The following is a 16,400-nucleotide window of genomic DNA, read 5'->3' on the forward strand; positions in this document are numbered from 1 at the left end:
GCGTTTAAATCAAAAGGAAGAAAACACCTGTCCAGCACATTTGCTCAGACCCCAAAGATTTCAATCACAATTTTTAATGTTCTTTTTCTTTCCATCTGCATTTTTCAGCAAAGACAAACAGCCTCATAGTATTTCTTCAAAGGAATGTAAATTCCTTGAGGAAGTCTCCGGAGTTCCCAGCACCACATAGCTGCAAACCACAGACGCCTACGGCTGAAAGTTCTGCTCTGCTTTTAATTTTGGGGCAGGGAAGGAATTCTTTTCAGGGGTTTGGGTTCACTTGTGCTGGGCCCGTCAGGCCAGACTGCTTGTTACTGCACAGGGGAGTGTTGACTTTGGCTGCCTGCAGACAGTTGCTTTCCCTCCACAAGAGTATTCCCCCACTGAATCTGATGACACGGCGCAATTATTTCATTAGGATTTTCCAAAAAACGTTCCCTCCGTCTCCTCTAGTGCTAGAAAGACCTTTTGCCTCTGTTTTCTTGTTTCAGCTTCAGCAGCTTTGCCTGAAAAATGCAATTAAGGGTGGCAGCGCTGCTGCCTGAGTCTGAATCCTCAGGGTGGGGGAGTGAGAAAGAGCAGCCCGGAGGGAAAACCGTAAGTTTCGAAGGGTGTCGTTAAACCCTTGGGGGTGAGCGAAGCCTGTGCGCGAGAGCGGCTGCTTTGCAGCCTCAGCAAGGCCCCCGTTTCCTCTGCGAGCCGCTCTCCGAGGAAGCTGGGCGGCTGCTGCCGAGGTTGAGCAATGGGAGAGGGTGGTTGTACCACGAACCACGGTGTCCCCTGTTCCCTCCCCAGTCCCCGCTGTCATCCCAGTCCTGCCCCAGCGAGCGCCTGCGCCGCCGTTAACCACCGCGGCCTGTCCCAGGCCCAATCTGCCCCTCGCCCGCTGGGAGCACCCAGGCAGGCAGCGGGGTCAGGCCTGGTCTCAACAAAACCGCTTTATTTAATAAATCTGGTTGCTGTGTGTGGATGCTGTTTGTAACTCCCAGTCGCTTTTCTGTACCCTCCAACCCGCTCAGCTGCGACGCTCGCTCCAGGGGGGTCTGGGGGCTTTAACCCGGCTGCCAAAACACCCAGCGGGGAAATCAGCGTGTCGGAGGTGGGGAGAGCCCGGCGGGGTCTGGCCGTCGGACCGGCTCGCTCAGTGCCCCCCAAAACCGCGCTGGCGTGGGCAGGGGCAGCGCCTGAGGGCGGTCCCGGGAGCCGGTTTGGCCGCTGCCGTGCGGCTGGGGACGGGAGCGGGGACGCGGTCCGGGGATACGGGGTGACTGGGGGTTACTGGGAGGCGATGGGGCCACTGGTGGGGTAGGGGATGGGGCACTGGGGAGAGGCCACGCCCCCGTCTTGACCACGCCCTCCCCCCGCCGGCGGCCCCGCCCCTCCCGCCGCCGCCCGGGCGCAGCCGGCGCTGGGCGCGGAGCGACGGGCCGGGACCGGGGCCGGGGCCGGGCGGTTCCGCCATGGTGGGTCGGCTCAGCCTGCGGGAGGTGCCCGACCTCCCGGACATGAGGAAGCGGGGCGACGCGGGGCTCGACAGCCCCGACTCCGGGTTGCCCCCCAGCCCCGGGCCCGCCCCCCCGCCCTGGCTCCTCTCCTCGGGCAGCCCCGACCGCGCCGCCACTAACGGGCTACCGGAGCCCGACCCGCCCGTGCCCGCCGCCGCGGTGAGTACCGGCACCGTCTCCCCCTCCCCGCCGCTCTCCTGCACCCGGGGCTGCAGCCCGCGGGGCCCGGGCCCGGTCCCTCGGCAGAGCCGCTCGTTGCCCGTCGGAGCCGGCCGCGATGCCTCGGCCGGGGCTTCCCCGTGGGCTTCTCCGCCCCGCAGCATCCTTTGAGGATCGGAAGGTGGGAAACCAGCCCGGGGCGGGGGGTGCTGGCATCGGGGCGGCCGGCGTGGGGACAGGTTGGAAACAACCGACCCCAGTTTCCCTCCCTCACACCGACGTCCCCGGCTGCTGCCGTGTCCCGTAACGCGCCCACACCGGGAGGGGAACCGGCCGCCGGGGGTCAGGGGGACTTTTAAAAAGCCTCCGGCTTTGGGGTCGGTTCTCGCTGATGCGAGGGAAGCCCCTGTCTCTCCTGCCCCAGGTAGGGGTTGGGACGGCGTCGCAGCACGTCTCTGAAGAGCTCCGTGGAAAATGAACCCTAATTATTCCAGAGAGTGACCCAGAGTAGGAAGCCTGTATCTTAAACTATGGTTTCAGTTAATGGTATTCGATAGAGATGTGCTATTTTTTTTCAAAATTATTTCTGAACATTGATGCTGAGCTGTTGGTACAAATACAGATCTAGAGGAAAGGTCCCTTTTCTCCAGGGGTGCTGCTGTGAAACTGGAAAAGGCCGTAGCAGAACCGTGTGTTGAACAGGAGAGATGCTCACAGCCCCCTCGCCCCTGGATAGCAAAGCACATGTGCAAAGGCAGCTTCGAAAACACAAGCGAGTTGTTTCCCGCCGGGGCCACTTTCTGGCTGTGGGATGCTGCCAGGCCGGTGTGGGCTCACGGTGCTGCCTGACCAGAGAGGAGCACGGGGATGCTCGGTGGGAACGAGTGATCCTTCCCAACAGGTTGTGTGTGAACTGGACAGGTTGGATTTAATGCCTTCAAATAGTAGCCACAGTGTAGCTGTTAAACAAGGAGGTTGCTCATGGCGAGACACCCTGCAATAATTCCCTGCTGTGATCTGCCCATGGGCATATCTGATAAATCCAGCAAGGAGAGCTCTCACGTACGCTCCCTTAACGTTACCTATAAATTGAACGTGAGCTCATATAGCAAACGGACTATAGTTCATGCTGTGGGAAGCTACGCTGCACCGAGGGGCTGTATTTCTCACTTCCCAGAGTGGCTTCTCTGAAGTAAGCTCCCAGAGGAAGGACTTTGTCTTCAAAAAATACACCTTGCCACATCTTTGATGCTGTAGACCCGTGTGAAGTCAGACCTGCGGGTTGCACCTGCAGGTGTGTCTTGGACCAGCAGATCCTCTTGCACGTAAATGTGAACGTCAACAGCTCTGTACCAGGGGCTAAATAAATGCGTTTTCTTGACAATATACCAAATTGTAACATAAAAGGGATTGTTTTTTAATTTTTTGCAGAATTCTGTGTTCTCCCCCAGCCCCATTCTCTCCAGCTGCCCTCCAAGATTGTGTCCTTTATCCTTTGGCGAAGGAGTTGAGTTTGACCCTTTACCACCAAAGGAAATAAGGTAAATATTGTGTTACAGTCATCCAGTTTTGAAGGAGTTAGCACGTAAAGGAGTAGTTAGGCCTTATCAGTGCCTGTGAGTCAAGTTAATTTATTTGCAGAGCTATTGTTCCACACAGCTGTACATTCCTGGACCTGGACGTTTGTACAGGCTGAAGGAGTGTTCAGCCTCTTTTAATCCCATATGGGTTTTTTCCAGGAAGACTTTCCTGTATTTTACTCTCCTGCTTTTACCTCATTGCAGTGCTCCAAAATGTTGCCTTTTAACTGATTAACCAGAAGGTAATCATGAGGGAAGATCTTCAAAGCAGCCATCTTCCTAGGACTGTTTTATTAGGGGAAAGGAATTTTGCTCTCGTAACCTCATGGTTTTATAATAAGCACTTTCTATCTTATCATCTCTGACTGCTTGTGTGAACTAAAAGAAAAGTTAGTATTCAGAGAGTGCATAATTATTTTTTCTAATGTACTGCATCACAGCCTGTGAACTATTCCTTTGAACATCATGATTTGCAGTAATGAGAAATGAGGGCTTGCAGTTGATTACGGTGCAAGCAGAGATAGGCTGATACAATCAAACGGAAGCCTAAGGAGGGTAGAAAGAGTCAATGCCCTGACTGGAATTGAAGGCAGTTAGCACTGTGGAAAAGCTAACACACGGTTGTCGCAGTGTGAAGGAGATGAAAACTTTCTTTTGCAATCCAGGCACTGAGAAAATAACATGTGCTTCCATGGACTTGGTGCTCTGAGGAATTAGGATGCTTATGTGCAAAGCCTAAATGTGGATCTAGGCCTCTGGGTAAAGGCACTGGAGTTTGCAGGAGGTTCTTAGGTTCCCAGAGCTCAGGCTTAAAAATGAGGGCCACAAGGACTGAGAAGATGTTTGGTAGTGCTGGCGGCTGGATAAAACAGTGACATGCCAGGGGTGCTGCTAACATAAGGCTTTTTCTTCTCCCCATAAAGGAGCGAGTAAGACATCAGCAGACAGTTTTTGTGTGGTGTGGCTGTTCCTGTGTTGAGGTGGCAGGTACAGGGCTGAGGAGCCATCCCGGTACCCAACAGCTCTGCTTGCCAGAAAATGCCACCTGCTGTTCCAGAGCAGAGCTCAGGCACGTCTCTCTTGTATTTCAGGTACACGTCCTCGGTTAAATACGACTCGGAGAAGCACTTCATTGATGACATCTATATGCCAGTGGGCTTAAGCGTTTCCTCTTGCAGTCAGACGGTCATCTGTGTCCCAGACTGCACGTGGCGCAGTTACAAATCGGAGGTCCACTTCGAACCCCGCAACAAGCCCCAGCGTTTCACCAGCACCACCATCGTCTACCCGAAGCACGCCAAGACTGTGTATACCACCACGCTGGATTACAACTGTCGTAAGACCACGCGGCGGTTCCTCTCCAGCATAGAGCTGGAAACGTCGGAGTACCTTGGGAACGACTGTGTCCTGGATGGTTGCTGACTGACGGCCGTCTCTCTTGCTCTGATCCATCCCAGTCCCGTCTAATGTACTGTGCTAACTCTCCACTAGCTAAAGCGGGTACAGACCCCAACTTTCTGGTCAGGCTAAGGGAACCTTACCTGTCACCACCTCTTTCTCAGCTCTTAATTCCTGCTTTAAGCATCAGAATGGCCTGAACGCAGTTTTCTGTGGGAACATAAGTTAGTAAGGAACTTGTTTCTTCAACTTTAAAGCCATGAGTTCCCTCCCCTTCCCCTCAGTGCAGTAATCAGATGAAAATAATGGGAAGTATTTTCCTGGAGAAAAAAGTGACAGATAAGAAAGAATGTGGAATAGCACCTGGCAGGTGGAAATCTATTTGATGCTTTGTGGTGATGTGCAAAAATAAGGGCAGTTCACTCTCTCGCAGAGAATCTACCAGGTCATTAGGTTACAGATAGCCAGAGCTGTCATTCGTTTCACTTTAGATCGCAAGACTGTTTTCTCTATAACCACGACCTCCTGGAAATAGCTGGGAAAAGCTAACAGAAAAAAATCTAGAATTCTGAATTTAACAGATATGAAAAAATGTTATCCTGTGGCATTTGTGTCCAGTTCGAAGGTGTGAGTTGGAAAGAAGAGGAATTCTGAGTAGAACAGGAGATAAACTGCCAGGCAGCAGAGAAAGGATCAGGTAATTCAAGTTCTTTAGGTGAACGGCGTGATGTCTCTTCTGTACTTACAGTGACTTCTACAGCGCCGTAGTCTGCAACACGCTAGCATTTGTGTGCATTGTGTGCTTGTAATGAAGAATATCAGGCCAAAAATTACCCCCGTGTTGTTGAAAGTGAGGTCTTGACAATGTGGTGGTGGAAAAACACCAGTGCCTAATTTTTACTGACATTGTACTGTCTTCACTAAGGGAGTTGTCGCTAGAAAGTTTCAGAAAATGCACGGTGTGTACAGGGACCTAGAATGGAGGAGATGCTGGGATCGGGCGTGAGAGGCTGTCGTGGTAGGGGTTGTGAAGAGGTGGATGGTGGCAAAGGACTGGCAAATCACTATTGCGTAACAAAATCCACAGCTGTAGCTCTGCTTCCCCACTGAGCTCATTGCGAAGGTCCGTGTCCTCTCTGGACTTGGTATTCAGGATGTCACTGGGATGGGGTAGCATTTGCCTGTCTGTAGGCTGCTGAATAACCCCTCCAGTCCCAAGTGTTGATGAGTTTGGGGACCAAAGGGAATAACTTCAGATACTATGAAAGTCCATCTGGATCTTACATGCATTAATTTATCATCTGCTTCGATGAAAATAATACAGAGAGGGTTCTTACTTTGCCCAGATGTTTTTTTCTATATTGACAGAGAGCAGTGTAGTGTGGGGAGCATCTGCCTTTGGGAGCGTGGCTTATGTTGGTGGATAGTGCGGTGTAGCAGCTCAGAAGCACTTGGTAGACTTGACTTAGCTGGACACGGCTTTTCCATGTATTCCAAAACTCCTCTGAGCTGTGGGTCACCTTCTGGTGCAACGTCAGCCCTGGACCTGCTTTTAAAGAGGACTTTGCTAGTGCGTAGCCCCAAGGGTGAGTTTTGTGGTGAGTTAGAAACTCGGGAGCCTGTTCTTGAGCTGTACTTACTTAATGTGTGTTTGTGCAAGTGTGATGGATGGTGTGAACGTGCACTCTAGTGTGAGCTGAAATGGTTTGGGAGACTAAAAATGCAGCACGAAGGAAGGCTTCAGTTTGTGTGGTTTGGGTTTTTTTGTTGTTTTGTTTTTTTACTTATTTATTAGCTCAGAACAGAACGTCCTTAATCTGTGGTATTTGCCTCAGTAAATCAGATCCTAAAACAATTCCAGGGTGACAGAGAATGCCAAAGTCAGGTAGGCATTGCTCCAGAGTTGTTAAGAGCAGCGCGGTCTTCTCATTAAACATGTCGGTTTCAGACTAGAGTATTTAGATGTGTCTTAAATACGTGTTGCAATTCTCCCCTAAACATCGCCCCAAGATATTCCTGGGGTGTAACAGAAGGCTCAACTCAGCCCCTGAGGGTGTGTGTGGGGTTTCAAACGGACAGAACTCCCCTTTGGGAAAGCTATTGCATCGTTGCTCGCTTCGCAGTTTCATGTACCTTGCTCCTGAAACATCTGGTGCTGGCCACTGTTGGACGCAGGACGCTGGAAGAACACGGGCCCTGGATTGCTCCAACAACGCTCTTCCAATGAGTTCATTTGCAAGACATCTAAGAGAAGATTATTTTAAGTTGTAATCATCAGTCGTCCCTAGTTAGAAATGAAATGACCCTTACACTATGGTTTTAGGATAAAGCACCTGATTTTTATAAAGCGAACTTAATTATGTACCTCTTAAAAATATTTTAATTGGTAGAGATACATTTTAAATTATTTATGTTCCAACATTTGCAAAGATCTGATTAGCTCTGTGCAAGTGTTCTGATGTTTGTGACATTTCCTACCCCCCTTTCTAATTTTCAATTTGTCTTTTACTTTATTGGTAATAAATGATCTGAAAACCATCATCTAGGGAAGTCTCTTTATTTTTCATTCAAAGCTTTTCAGTGTTTATTATGGCATTTCCTTTGAAATAAATACATAATACATCCTGCCAATCCCAGCTTCCCTCTTGTTTCTCTTATATCACATGTTGCTGTTGTTTACATATTCTAAGAAGGCGTTTCCTACATAAAACTGTCTGTATTAAAAAAACCCAACCAACACCAAATGTTGTGGTTTCATCAGTTAAGTAAGACATTGAAAAAGTGCCTTGAAGACAACTGAAAATCCTCTCCAGTATGTATGTGAGTTGTTCATCTGGTATAGTTTTATTTTTAAAGAGAGTTTCTGGTATGGATTTCAGCATATCCTACAAGTGAAACGCTTATCCTTTTCAAATATAACACATATTTAACCAGACAGGAATTTCTTTTTAATTTTGTTTAAAATGTAGATGCTCAAATGCTACATTAATAAATACAGCATAAAATAAGACTAGAATGTGTTATGCATTAAACTTCATAAAAACAAAATAGATGGTTACAAACTATTGTTTTGAGAGACACGCTATAGTGTTTTTCTGGATTCTTAATCTGTTCTCTAAACCCTTCTGAATTTGCAGGCGTGCTGATTTTGTTAGTATCTCTGGCAGAGTAGAAATGGATGCAATTGAACATCAGTTAATTAATTCATAATGGGATTTTTTGCTTACTTTTTATTGTTCATCTGGTTATCTGCTTGCAAAAGCTCTAGATTTGGGCGTAATGACATTATTGGAATCTGAGGAGCTTTGAAGCTGTTCTAAAGCGTGCCGCTGCTCCTGCAAAAGTCTGTGCAAGCATTTTGAGTATCATGCAGTGTTTAAAGTATTAAGCAGGAGAAAAGCCGTCTATAAACATCAGTTGTTGTATAAAAGACAGTCCATTTGAAAAGCCATTAAGAAAAAACTTTAAAAATTGGAGCAGTGTTTTTCAGGAAGGTTTCAGGAAAAACTATCTCCTTTCAGATGTGCCACCTAACTTCCAAATACTTCCTTTAGTGTGGCCTGGGCTGTTTTCCTTTGATATCGTAGTAACATTCTGTATGAAAGATGTGCCTTTACTCTGAGAAGCTGAAGTAGGTGAGTACAAGGCAGCCTACTGCTTGATGTGATTTTTGGTTCATATTGGCCAATGATTTTGGTTAGAAAAGCTCAGGTGTAATGCAGTATTATTCTGAAATAAACTAATAGCAACAACAAGGGATACTCCGGGACAAATAGGCAGTATGGAAAGGAGCAGTCTTAATTGTTGAAGTAGACTGAGTTGCATCCATATTTTAACTAACAGGTTGGTTTGTTCTTAAAATATAAATGTTGTGTTCTCCACAGATACAAGACAGTGAGTAATCAGTACTAAGCTGCAGAACTTGTTGAGAGATTTTGGGTGACACCACTGGTTGCAGCTCGGAGACTGGGCTAGCTCGCTCAGCATTCAGGACCAGTTCACACTTGCTCCTCTGGAAAATAACTGCAGCAATCTGCTTTACCTACGGTGAGATCGCTGCTTGTGCACGATGGCCTGCGACCAAGTGATGGGGAATGCCTGACAGTCGGGCATGGCTCAGCGGGCAAGTGTTGCTGGATATACGATTCGTACCGTTTCCTTCTGTTCATCTTATAGACGCGCAGCCTTTCTTCCTCTGCTACAGGATCTTCAAGAATCCCGTCCCATCGAAGGCTTTCGTTAAGCTGAGCAGAAAGACCTTCATCTATTTGACTAGAGTCCGAAATGGTGGAAGTCGATACTACAACCTTGTGTATTTCTGCATCCTCCTGATTCTCTTCTGCATTATTTTGACCTGAGTCAGGGTTCCTCCCAAGACTTGTGATTTCAAGCAATGGAGGGAAGCGGGCCTGCTGCTTTCTGGTTTTGTGGTGATGTTTATCTGTTAAAACAATAAATGCTGTTAGCAAAAATGTATGCATTGCCTCTGAGGCTTTCCTGCTTATTTCATAAAGAGGTTGATGAAGGAAGTGCTTGCTGTGCCTTTAAGTGCCCATTAATAAGAAACCAAATCTATAAGAAAATATTAATGGCCTAAAAATCTTATTTTTAAGTGAGGAATATATATTTATCTGATTGGCTAACAAAACAATTCTCACACCTGTAAAACGTATTTATTGAGGCTGTTAATGCATTAATAACACTTCAACACTGGCATCAAGTTCACTGTGCTTGCCTCACTCACTTTAGGCAGGAAATTGATTATTAGTTATTGAGGATTTATTTAAAGCTGTTATCCATTAATACAGCAAGCAATGTGATTTTTTTTTTTTTTTTTTTGTTATTGGTACAATTTCTGGAAATTTTCAGGTGACATTTGTACTAAGATACTGGAAATGAATGGCTATTCCTTTACATGGAAGATTTTTTGACATTAACCTCCCCTTTCTCTAGCTATAACAGCTACAGCTCCACTGTATGACAACTCATCCCCACTGATGGGAAGTTAAATTGGGGCCGTGACTCATGCCCGTGGAACGGTTAATATTTAAACAACTATACTGTAGCTCACCAAAAGAAAACCACTAAACATTTACAGCATCCTAAATCTTAGGCAGTTTATGAAATTGCCTACTTCTTGACAGATGTCTTATGCCTCCTACTGCTTATGCTGTGTAGTTACAGGTACTCTATCCTTTTTTTGGATAGATTTATAGCTATATATGAAAGTATACATATAAACAGGCTACAGGTTCACTGAAAGGTTTTAAAGTGCCATACATGATTTCCTAGGGAAGATTGTCTTTCCTCTCCACGGCAGTTCTCATAGTTTTTCATCTCCACAGCAGTTCTCCTGGAGGATGGAGGGAGAGCTGAGCACCGTATCCTCTGGCCAACAGGACAGGTGAATCTGAGCTGCCTTCCTGCTCTGGCTGCGTGTCCCTTCATGTCTGTGCGACGTTGAACTGTGGTGACGTACCAGCCTGGTGCACAGGCGGCTTCACCCGATGACCCCTTCCCTCCCCAGGCCTGCCCAGACCCTGCCTGGGCTGTTTTGGGGACAGATGTGGGGAGCGCAGTGGCTTTGTGGGGGACAGCGGCCAGCCCAGCTCACCTGCCCGTGCAATGGTGGTGGTGGTGATGCTCCTGCGCGGCAGCTGCTGCTGCTTCTTCCTCCATGGTGGCTTCAAGCCGGGGGCCTGTGGTGGAGGGGGTTGCGGGCAGCCCCTTGCCCCCCGCCGGCGGCCCACACTCCTCTCCTGCCTGCGGGGCCCTGCAGCAGGCCTGACGTGGCCTCCCTCGGCCGCCCTCGAGCCTGGCGGGGAGCAAGGGAAGGAAGGTCAGCAGCCCTGACCCAGCCTCCTTCCTTGTCCGTGATCCCCACTCCATCTTCCCTCCCCTCAGTGCCTTCCCCCTCCATCTTCCCTCAGCCCTTCCCCTCAGTGCCTTCCCCCTCCATCTCCCCTCAGCTCTTCCCCTCAGTGCCTTCCCCCTCCATCTCCCCTCAGCTCTTCCCCTCAGTGCCTTCCCCTTCCATCTCCCCTCAGCGCCTTCCCCCTCCATCTTCCCTCAGCTCTTCCCCTCAGTGCCTTCCCCCTCTGTCTCCCCTCAGCTCTACCCCTCAGCGCCTTCCCCCTCCATCTTCCCTCAGCGCCTTCCCCCTCCATCTTCCCTCAGCTCTTCCCCTCAGTGCCTTCCCCCTCCATCTTCCCTCAGCTCTTCCCCTCAGGGCCTTCCCCCTCTGTCTCCCCTCAGCTCTACCCCTCAGCGCCTTCCCCCTCCATCTCCCTCAGCGCCTTCCCCCTCCATCTTCCCTCAGCTCTTCCCCTCAGTGCCTTCCCCCTCCATCTTCCCTCAGCTCTTCCCCTCAGGGCCTTCTCCCTCCATCTCCCCTCAGCTCTTCCCCTCAGTGCCTTCTCCCTCCATCTCCCCTCAGCTCTTCCCTGCAGGCCTTCCCCCTCCATTTCCCCTCAGGTTTTGCCTTTCATCTCTCCTCCCCTCAGTGCTTTCTCTCTCCATTTTCCCTCAGCACCTTCCCTTCCTCCTCACCTTCCCCCTTCACCTCTCCTCCCCTCAGCACCTTCCCCTCCATCTCACCGCTGCCTTCCACCTTCCCTTTCCCCTCCCCTCCCCTCAGTGCCCGCCCTTCAGCAAGCTCTCCAGGGCAGCCATGGTGCCGCGGCAAGCCTGGGCCTGCCTGCTTGGCCAGGGGCCCAGCACCATTGCTCTGTGTGAGCAACCCTGCCCAGCACAGGTTTCCTCCCCTCTGTCCCTCTGGAGGTGTTGGTATTGGGGCTTGCCCGAGGGAATATGGCCTCACCAGAAAATATTGGCTTGTCTGAGGTAGTACAGTCCTGGCAGCAGCTGAAGTATTGCAGGGCTGTGGGGTTCGCGGCACAGTGCTGCTGTGGGGGAAAAATCAACCCCAAATCCACTGCAGGGAGACCAGCTATCGGGGTCCTTCCCACCCCTTCGTAGCACCTCAGCTCTGTAAATGAAGGTGCTGAAGGAAACTCCCCTCTCCCTTCCCTCCACTCGGCCTTTCCCCACATCAGAGCAGCAAAAGTACATGTAAAACAACTCTGGAGGTGGCAATAGCTCTCCCGGGTGTTCTGGGGCCAGTGCAACCCTCACATCTCCTGCCCTTGCTGCTGCATGTGGTGGTGAGTGTTTTAAAAGCCTCTCCAGCAAGGGACATTAGTATGTCTCTTTCAGAGGTGAGCCCGGACGAAAAGCATTTGTGGGAACTCTAGCAGCAGTTGCTGAAGCAATGCACAGCTTATTTGTCGTCCTCTCCCTGGAAATAACATGAGGTTTAATCCCGGTTCTGTTGCTTTCTCCCCTCCCTGCCTGCCTCTTTCCTTCTCTCCTGATCCTTTTAGATGTGAAATTTGGCAGACGCTGGTGGTTGCATTCAGACAGGTTGTGATGAAATCAGGCTCCCGCGAGGCTGCTCCCACGACGGATCCCTGGGCTGCAGGCAGCACTTCTCCGACTGCTGCTAATGGTCTGATTTCAAAGTGTCAACAGCAGGGGTTTCGCAGTGATGGTTATTACTAATGCTGTACAGCAGCCAGCAGGTCTCCAAAGCCTGCATGTGGATGAAAGGGATGGTGACACGGGGCAAAAAGGCAAGGAAAACGGCAACAGCAGTGATGGGATGTAAATAATTCATCCAGACTGAAAAGTGAGTATAATATTTTTGGAGAACAGCTGAGGGAAGGGGATTACTTGTAGCTAGTGGTGGTTGTCATTAATTTTATTATGATAAAACCTGACTTGCCAGCCAAAATTAGAGCCCAGTGGTAGCGGCTGGCCTGAGATACATGCAAAGAAAATCGTCTTCTGACAGCTTCTCCCTGGAGTACCAGGATGGGTAGGACCAATGTTCACCTGGTTAACCTGCCCCTTCTGCTGCTGCAGTTGGTCGGGAGGATGCTGGGTGGTGAGGTGCTTCCCAGCAGCAGATAATTTTATTCTGAAGGGGCATCGTCCCCAAGCAAATCCCTTACCCTCTTACTGCTTTCTGTCACTTTTCTCTTTGTCCCCCTTTTCTGTCTAGTCTGAAGTCTCAAACTGCCGTGCCCAGTGCAGCCAGACTCCAGTCTCAGTGGATGTTCTACCTGCAATTCACAGTAAAAATTTAAGAACAAACTTTCCACAATCCTCCGAAGGTTTCACTGTGTCTTGGAGGTATACATCTTTTGAAAATAAACATATCATGAATTCATAAAATAGAAGTCCAATCTGTAAACCCTTGCCGGGAAGGGTAATTGCATTCAAGCAGTAGAGCTAATCTATATGTGTAAGGGTTGTTAGATTTGTCTTTCAATTTGCTTGAATATTACTACTGTCCTCTTTAATTTTATCTTGAGTGTAAAATGAAGTAAAGGTACCGTTGTATTTGTTTCCTTTGGTGAGACAGGGGTGTTATGATGACCCCTTATTCAATATAAAATCTGGTAATGCAACAGGCAGGTGCGTCTGAGGGGAGTTTTGTGAACATATCCTGATTGGAAAAATTAATCATTTTACAAGCAATTATATAGATCTGGTGACACGAGGAAAGAAACTTTGCAAGCCTTAAATTCAAAGCCCAACCTAATGTGGATCTTCACGGTTCTTGTGTATATGCATATATATTTTTATCAGGACATCAAAGAAATACCCAAACCTCAACTCAAATGGCTTTTATTTGGTGGAGAGAGGTGTGTGTTCTTGGTGCACATTTTGACTTCAAATGCAACTACACTGAGAAATTCCTCTAGATTGCCACGTGGAACCAGTTTTCTCCAAAATGTGCATCATTTTCCTGTGCCACAGATGCACTGAAACTGCATATAGACCCACTGCACTGGTCTGCTAAGGAAGTCTCCTTGTGAAACGTTATAGTTAATGCTGTAGGTTTACCTTGAACAAGGAAGGCAGAATTAAACCTGAGACTTGTTCACACAAGCAAAAAGAGCAGTGGATCAGAATGGGGAGTTTGTCTTTAAAACAGATAAAAAGCAGCTTAATTTGCTATGAAACATCAGTATTCTTTAAATGTTTCCTTTGTCTTATATATTCTTGAGCAGGTGTGCTCTATAGGCATGATTTTTTTTGTTCCGATTAGGGACTGAATCATTGGCCTTTTTATTGAGGAACGATAATTAGAGGGGCGAACACAAATTGAATCACTGAGGACCAAATAGTAGAGGATTGCAATCAGAGTAACAGCTTGGAGAAAAATCCTGGCCTTCTTGCTGTGAATTGTAAAGTAGCTAGGCTGAGCTGGAGAGGTCGGGCAATGCGAAGGGACTGCCAAACATCTCTGGCTGTGGCAGCTCCTTGCCAGCTGTCAGCCGGTGTCCCTAGGAAATGGTCTTTCAGAGATAAGCAGCCAGCCAGTTTGGCCTTTGGTTATGCTGTGTGTTTAAAATTGCTTATAATTAACACTCTTATTTGTTTATTAAAACACTAATTGTCCACCTCAAATGCTGAACAGACAGATGATGAATCCTTACCTGAAGGAACCTGTGGACAGCAGACCAACAGTGCAATGCCTCAGCTCTGGTTGCCTGGCAGGACACGGCTGAGAATGGGAGCCCAGACCCCAGTTTACCAGTCCAGTGTCCAAACTGGGAACCACTTCCCACAGCACTCCAGCACTGTGACAATTAGGATTGTTTTGCTGTACAATAGGGCTGCTGTTAAGCATTTGTAGTTCTTCTGGAGGACACCTTCACGCCCACGAGTTTATCTCTCTGAAAATGGTGGTATTTATTTTTCCTTTCTTGAGAAATGTGCCTGTCTGAGGGTTACACATAAAGGCTGCTTCCCGGTGTGCAATTATGTGCTGTGCTGGGAGGAGACTGGATCAGCTTGGGGCACCTGTGGCGCAACTGTCAGCATCTCTGATAGGCCTGCAGGAGAAGGTTGCTCTCTGTTACAGGCCTTGTCATGTGTGTGTTTAAAATCTCTGGCAGCTGTGATCTGGTGAATAATTCAGTGAAACCCATCATCGATAAAAGAGAGATTTTGAAGGGTTCTTTGGGTGGAAGTGCCTACTTTCTGAGAAACAAGTATACTAAAAACTGACTTCATGCTATCAAGATAAAACTCATATTTAGCCTTTCTAAATTTTTAATGTAATGTCATATTTATTCTCTGTGGCTTCTAGCTATCAAGGCCCAGCCTTGCAGTTGGACTCCAAAGCATCTGTGGTTCTGTGGGGATCCTGACGAGCAAATTCAACCCTGTTGCTGTTGCCAGTGCAGCTGGTTAAATAACGTAATTTATCTTTTTCCTGAAGTTGGCGGAACTGTGTGTTTAATTTATTTATATTATTGACTGTGTGGAGAACTACCCTGGTGCAAAATGTCATGTTTGAGTGCTTTCTTCCACAGAAATACAGGCTCTGCATTAATGCAAACACTGCTTCCTCTGATGTATTTTTCAACACTTACCTAAGACAAAAAGCAAAATATATACTTAGGCTTGAATTCAATTTAGGTAAAAGGTAGCTTAGGGTCCTTGAGCTTATCCTGAGGTCTTGTGGATGTATGGAAGTGATGGGGTTGCAGCACCACCAGGTTTCTCAAGAGCAGGTTCTGAACAGACAGTAAAAACACAGACCGAGGATTTATTTTCCCTTTCTCTTTTTCTCTCTCTCCCTTCCTGTCACATGGCAAATTTACTCACTGCATCCCCTAGACATTTAGACAGTGATGAGTCCTAATTTCTGTGTTCACAGGTGGTGCAAAGGATAATTGTTTTCCTGTGATTTTCTGTTGACTCACCGTACGATCCCAGGCTGTCACTTCACCGAGGGCTTTGCTCCCCACTCCCCACCCTCCCTGTGCTGCACGGGACAGTAATTAATTTGTACAGCTCTCCAAAATGCAGAGCGAGACGTGTCTGGTTGCGATGAAGCGTGAGCAAGTGGGCTACAAGCAGTTGTTGAAAGCGGAAGAAAAGTCACACAGCACCTTGGTCCCTCACTCACCTGCAGTGAGTTGCTTGAAGCAGGTTGGCTGGGTTATCTTGGCAAGCTGGGCCCATGCTGGGTCCCTGCTGGGTCCACGTTGGGTCCATGTTGGGTCCAAGTTGGGTCCACGTTGGGTCCATGTTGGGTCTAAGTTAGGTCCACGTTGAGTCCACATTGGTTCCACTTGGGTCCAAGTTAGGTCCACGCTGGGTCCACTTGGGTCCATGTTGGGTCCACACTGAGTCCATGTTCGGTCCACATTTGGTCCAGATTGAGCCCATGTTGGGTCCATGTTGTGTCCGTGCTGGACCCATGCTGGGTCCGCGTTGGATCCACCAAATTTTGCAGCTGATCCCAGGCAACCTTCCGTAGCTGGTGTCTGTTATTGGGACCTCTCTGCAGATTTTGAGTCCTTAATTTTCAAAAGTTACGAGCTCCCATCTGTTGTCCCCAGCCCAGCAGGTCACCTTGCTCTGCTATGGAGTGCTCCTGTTTTGATTACCTTTTTTTTTTCCCCTGCAAGATTATTTTTTGTGGTGGTGTTTTTTGCTGTGAGGTTTTTGCTTGCTTGTTTGTTTGCTGGGGTTGGTTTTTTGGGGGGGAGGGTTGGGGTTTTTTTGTTGTTTTGTTTGTTTTGTTTGGGTGGGTTTGTGTGTGGTTTTATTTTAGTTTGGGGTTTTTTTGTTGATTTGGGTTTTTTTGGTTTTGAGGGGTTTGTTTGGGTTTGTGGGATTTTGTTGGTTTTTTTTGTTGTTGTTTCTTTTTACTTTTGGTTTGGGGGTTTGTTTT

At 48.2% G+C, this 16,400-nt stretch overlaps 3 protein-coding genes across 3 annotated transcripts in view; 2 read left to right on the top strand and 1 right to left on the bottom strand.

Annotated features, from left to right (window-relative positions):
- VPS53 (VPS53 subunit of GARP complex) overlaps positions 1-3,205 on the top strand; it is a 74,206-nt gene extending 71,001 nt beyond the window's left edge. The window contains exon 23 of the transcript XR_012631719.1: positions 3,096-3,205. The gene's annotated coding sequence lies outside the window, so the exon portion shown is untranslated. The remainder of the gene's footprint in view (positions 1-3,095) is intronic.
- Positions 1,406-7,273, top strand: RFLNB (refilin B). The gene is made up of 3 exons (XM_074890501.1): positions 1,406-1,664; positions 3,096-3,205; positions 4,336-7,273. The coding sequence occupies exons 1-3, from the start codon at positions 1,461-1,463 to the stop codon at positions 4,664-4,666; spliced, it is 645 nt and encodes a 214-aa protein (XP_074746602.1). The 5' UTR covers positions 1,406-1,460; the 3' UTR covers positions 4,667-7,273.
- Positions 7,274-8,629: 1,356 nt separating this feature from the next.
- LIAT1 (ligand of ATE1) lies at positions 8,630-15,751 on the bottom strand. The gene is given in 7 exon segments (XM_074890096.1): positions 8,630-8,655; positions 8,658-9,083; positions 10,257-10,457; positions 11,463-11,547; positions 12,655-12,765; positions 14,149-14,158; positions 15,630-15,751. Coding segments are annotated over 7 exon segments (981 nt in total).
- Positions 15,752-16,400: the final 649 nt, after the last annotated feature.

This window comes from Strix uralensis, chromosome 20 (assembly GCF_047716275.1).
Source record: "Strix uralensis isolate ZFMK-TIS-50842 chromosome 20, bStrUra1, whole genome shotgun sequence".
Taxonomy (NCBI): Eukaryota; Metazoa; Chordata; class Aves; order Strigiformes; family Strigidae; genus Strix; species Strix uralensis.

Bases quoted from the DNA above. Each gene is read 5' to 3' on its own strand.
- RFLNB (XM_074890501.1), top strand. From the start codon at position 1,461: ATGGTGGGTCGGCTCAGCCTGCGGGAGGTGCCCGACCTCCCGGACATG. The intron at 1,665-3,095 runs GTGAGTACCGGC...AATTTTTTGCAG, and splicing joins CGCCCGTGCCCGCCGCCGCG to AATTCTGTGTTCTCCCCCAG. The intron at 3,206-4,335 runs GTAAATATTGTG...CTTGTATTTCAG, and splicing joins TTACCACCAAAGGAAATAAG to GTACACGTCCTCGGTTAAAT.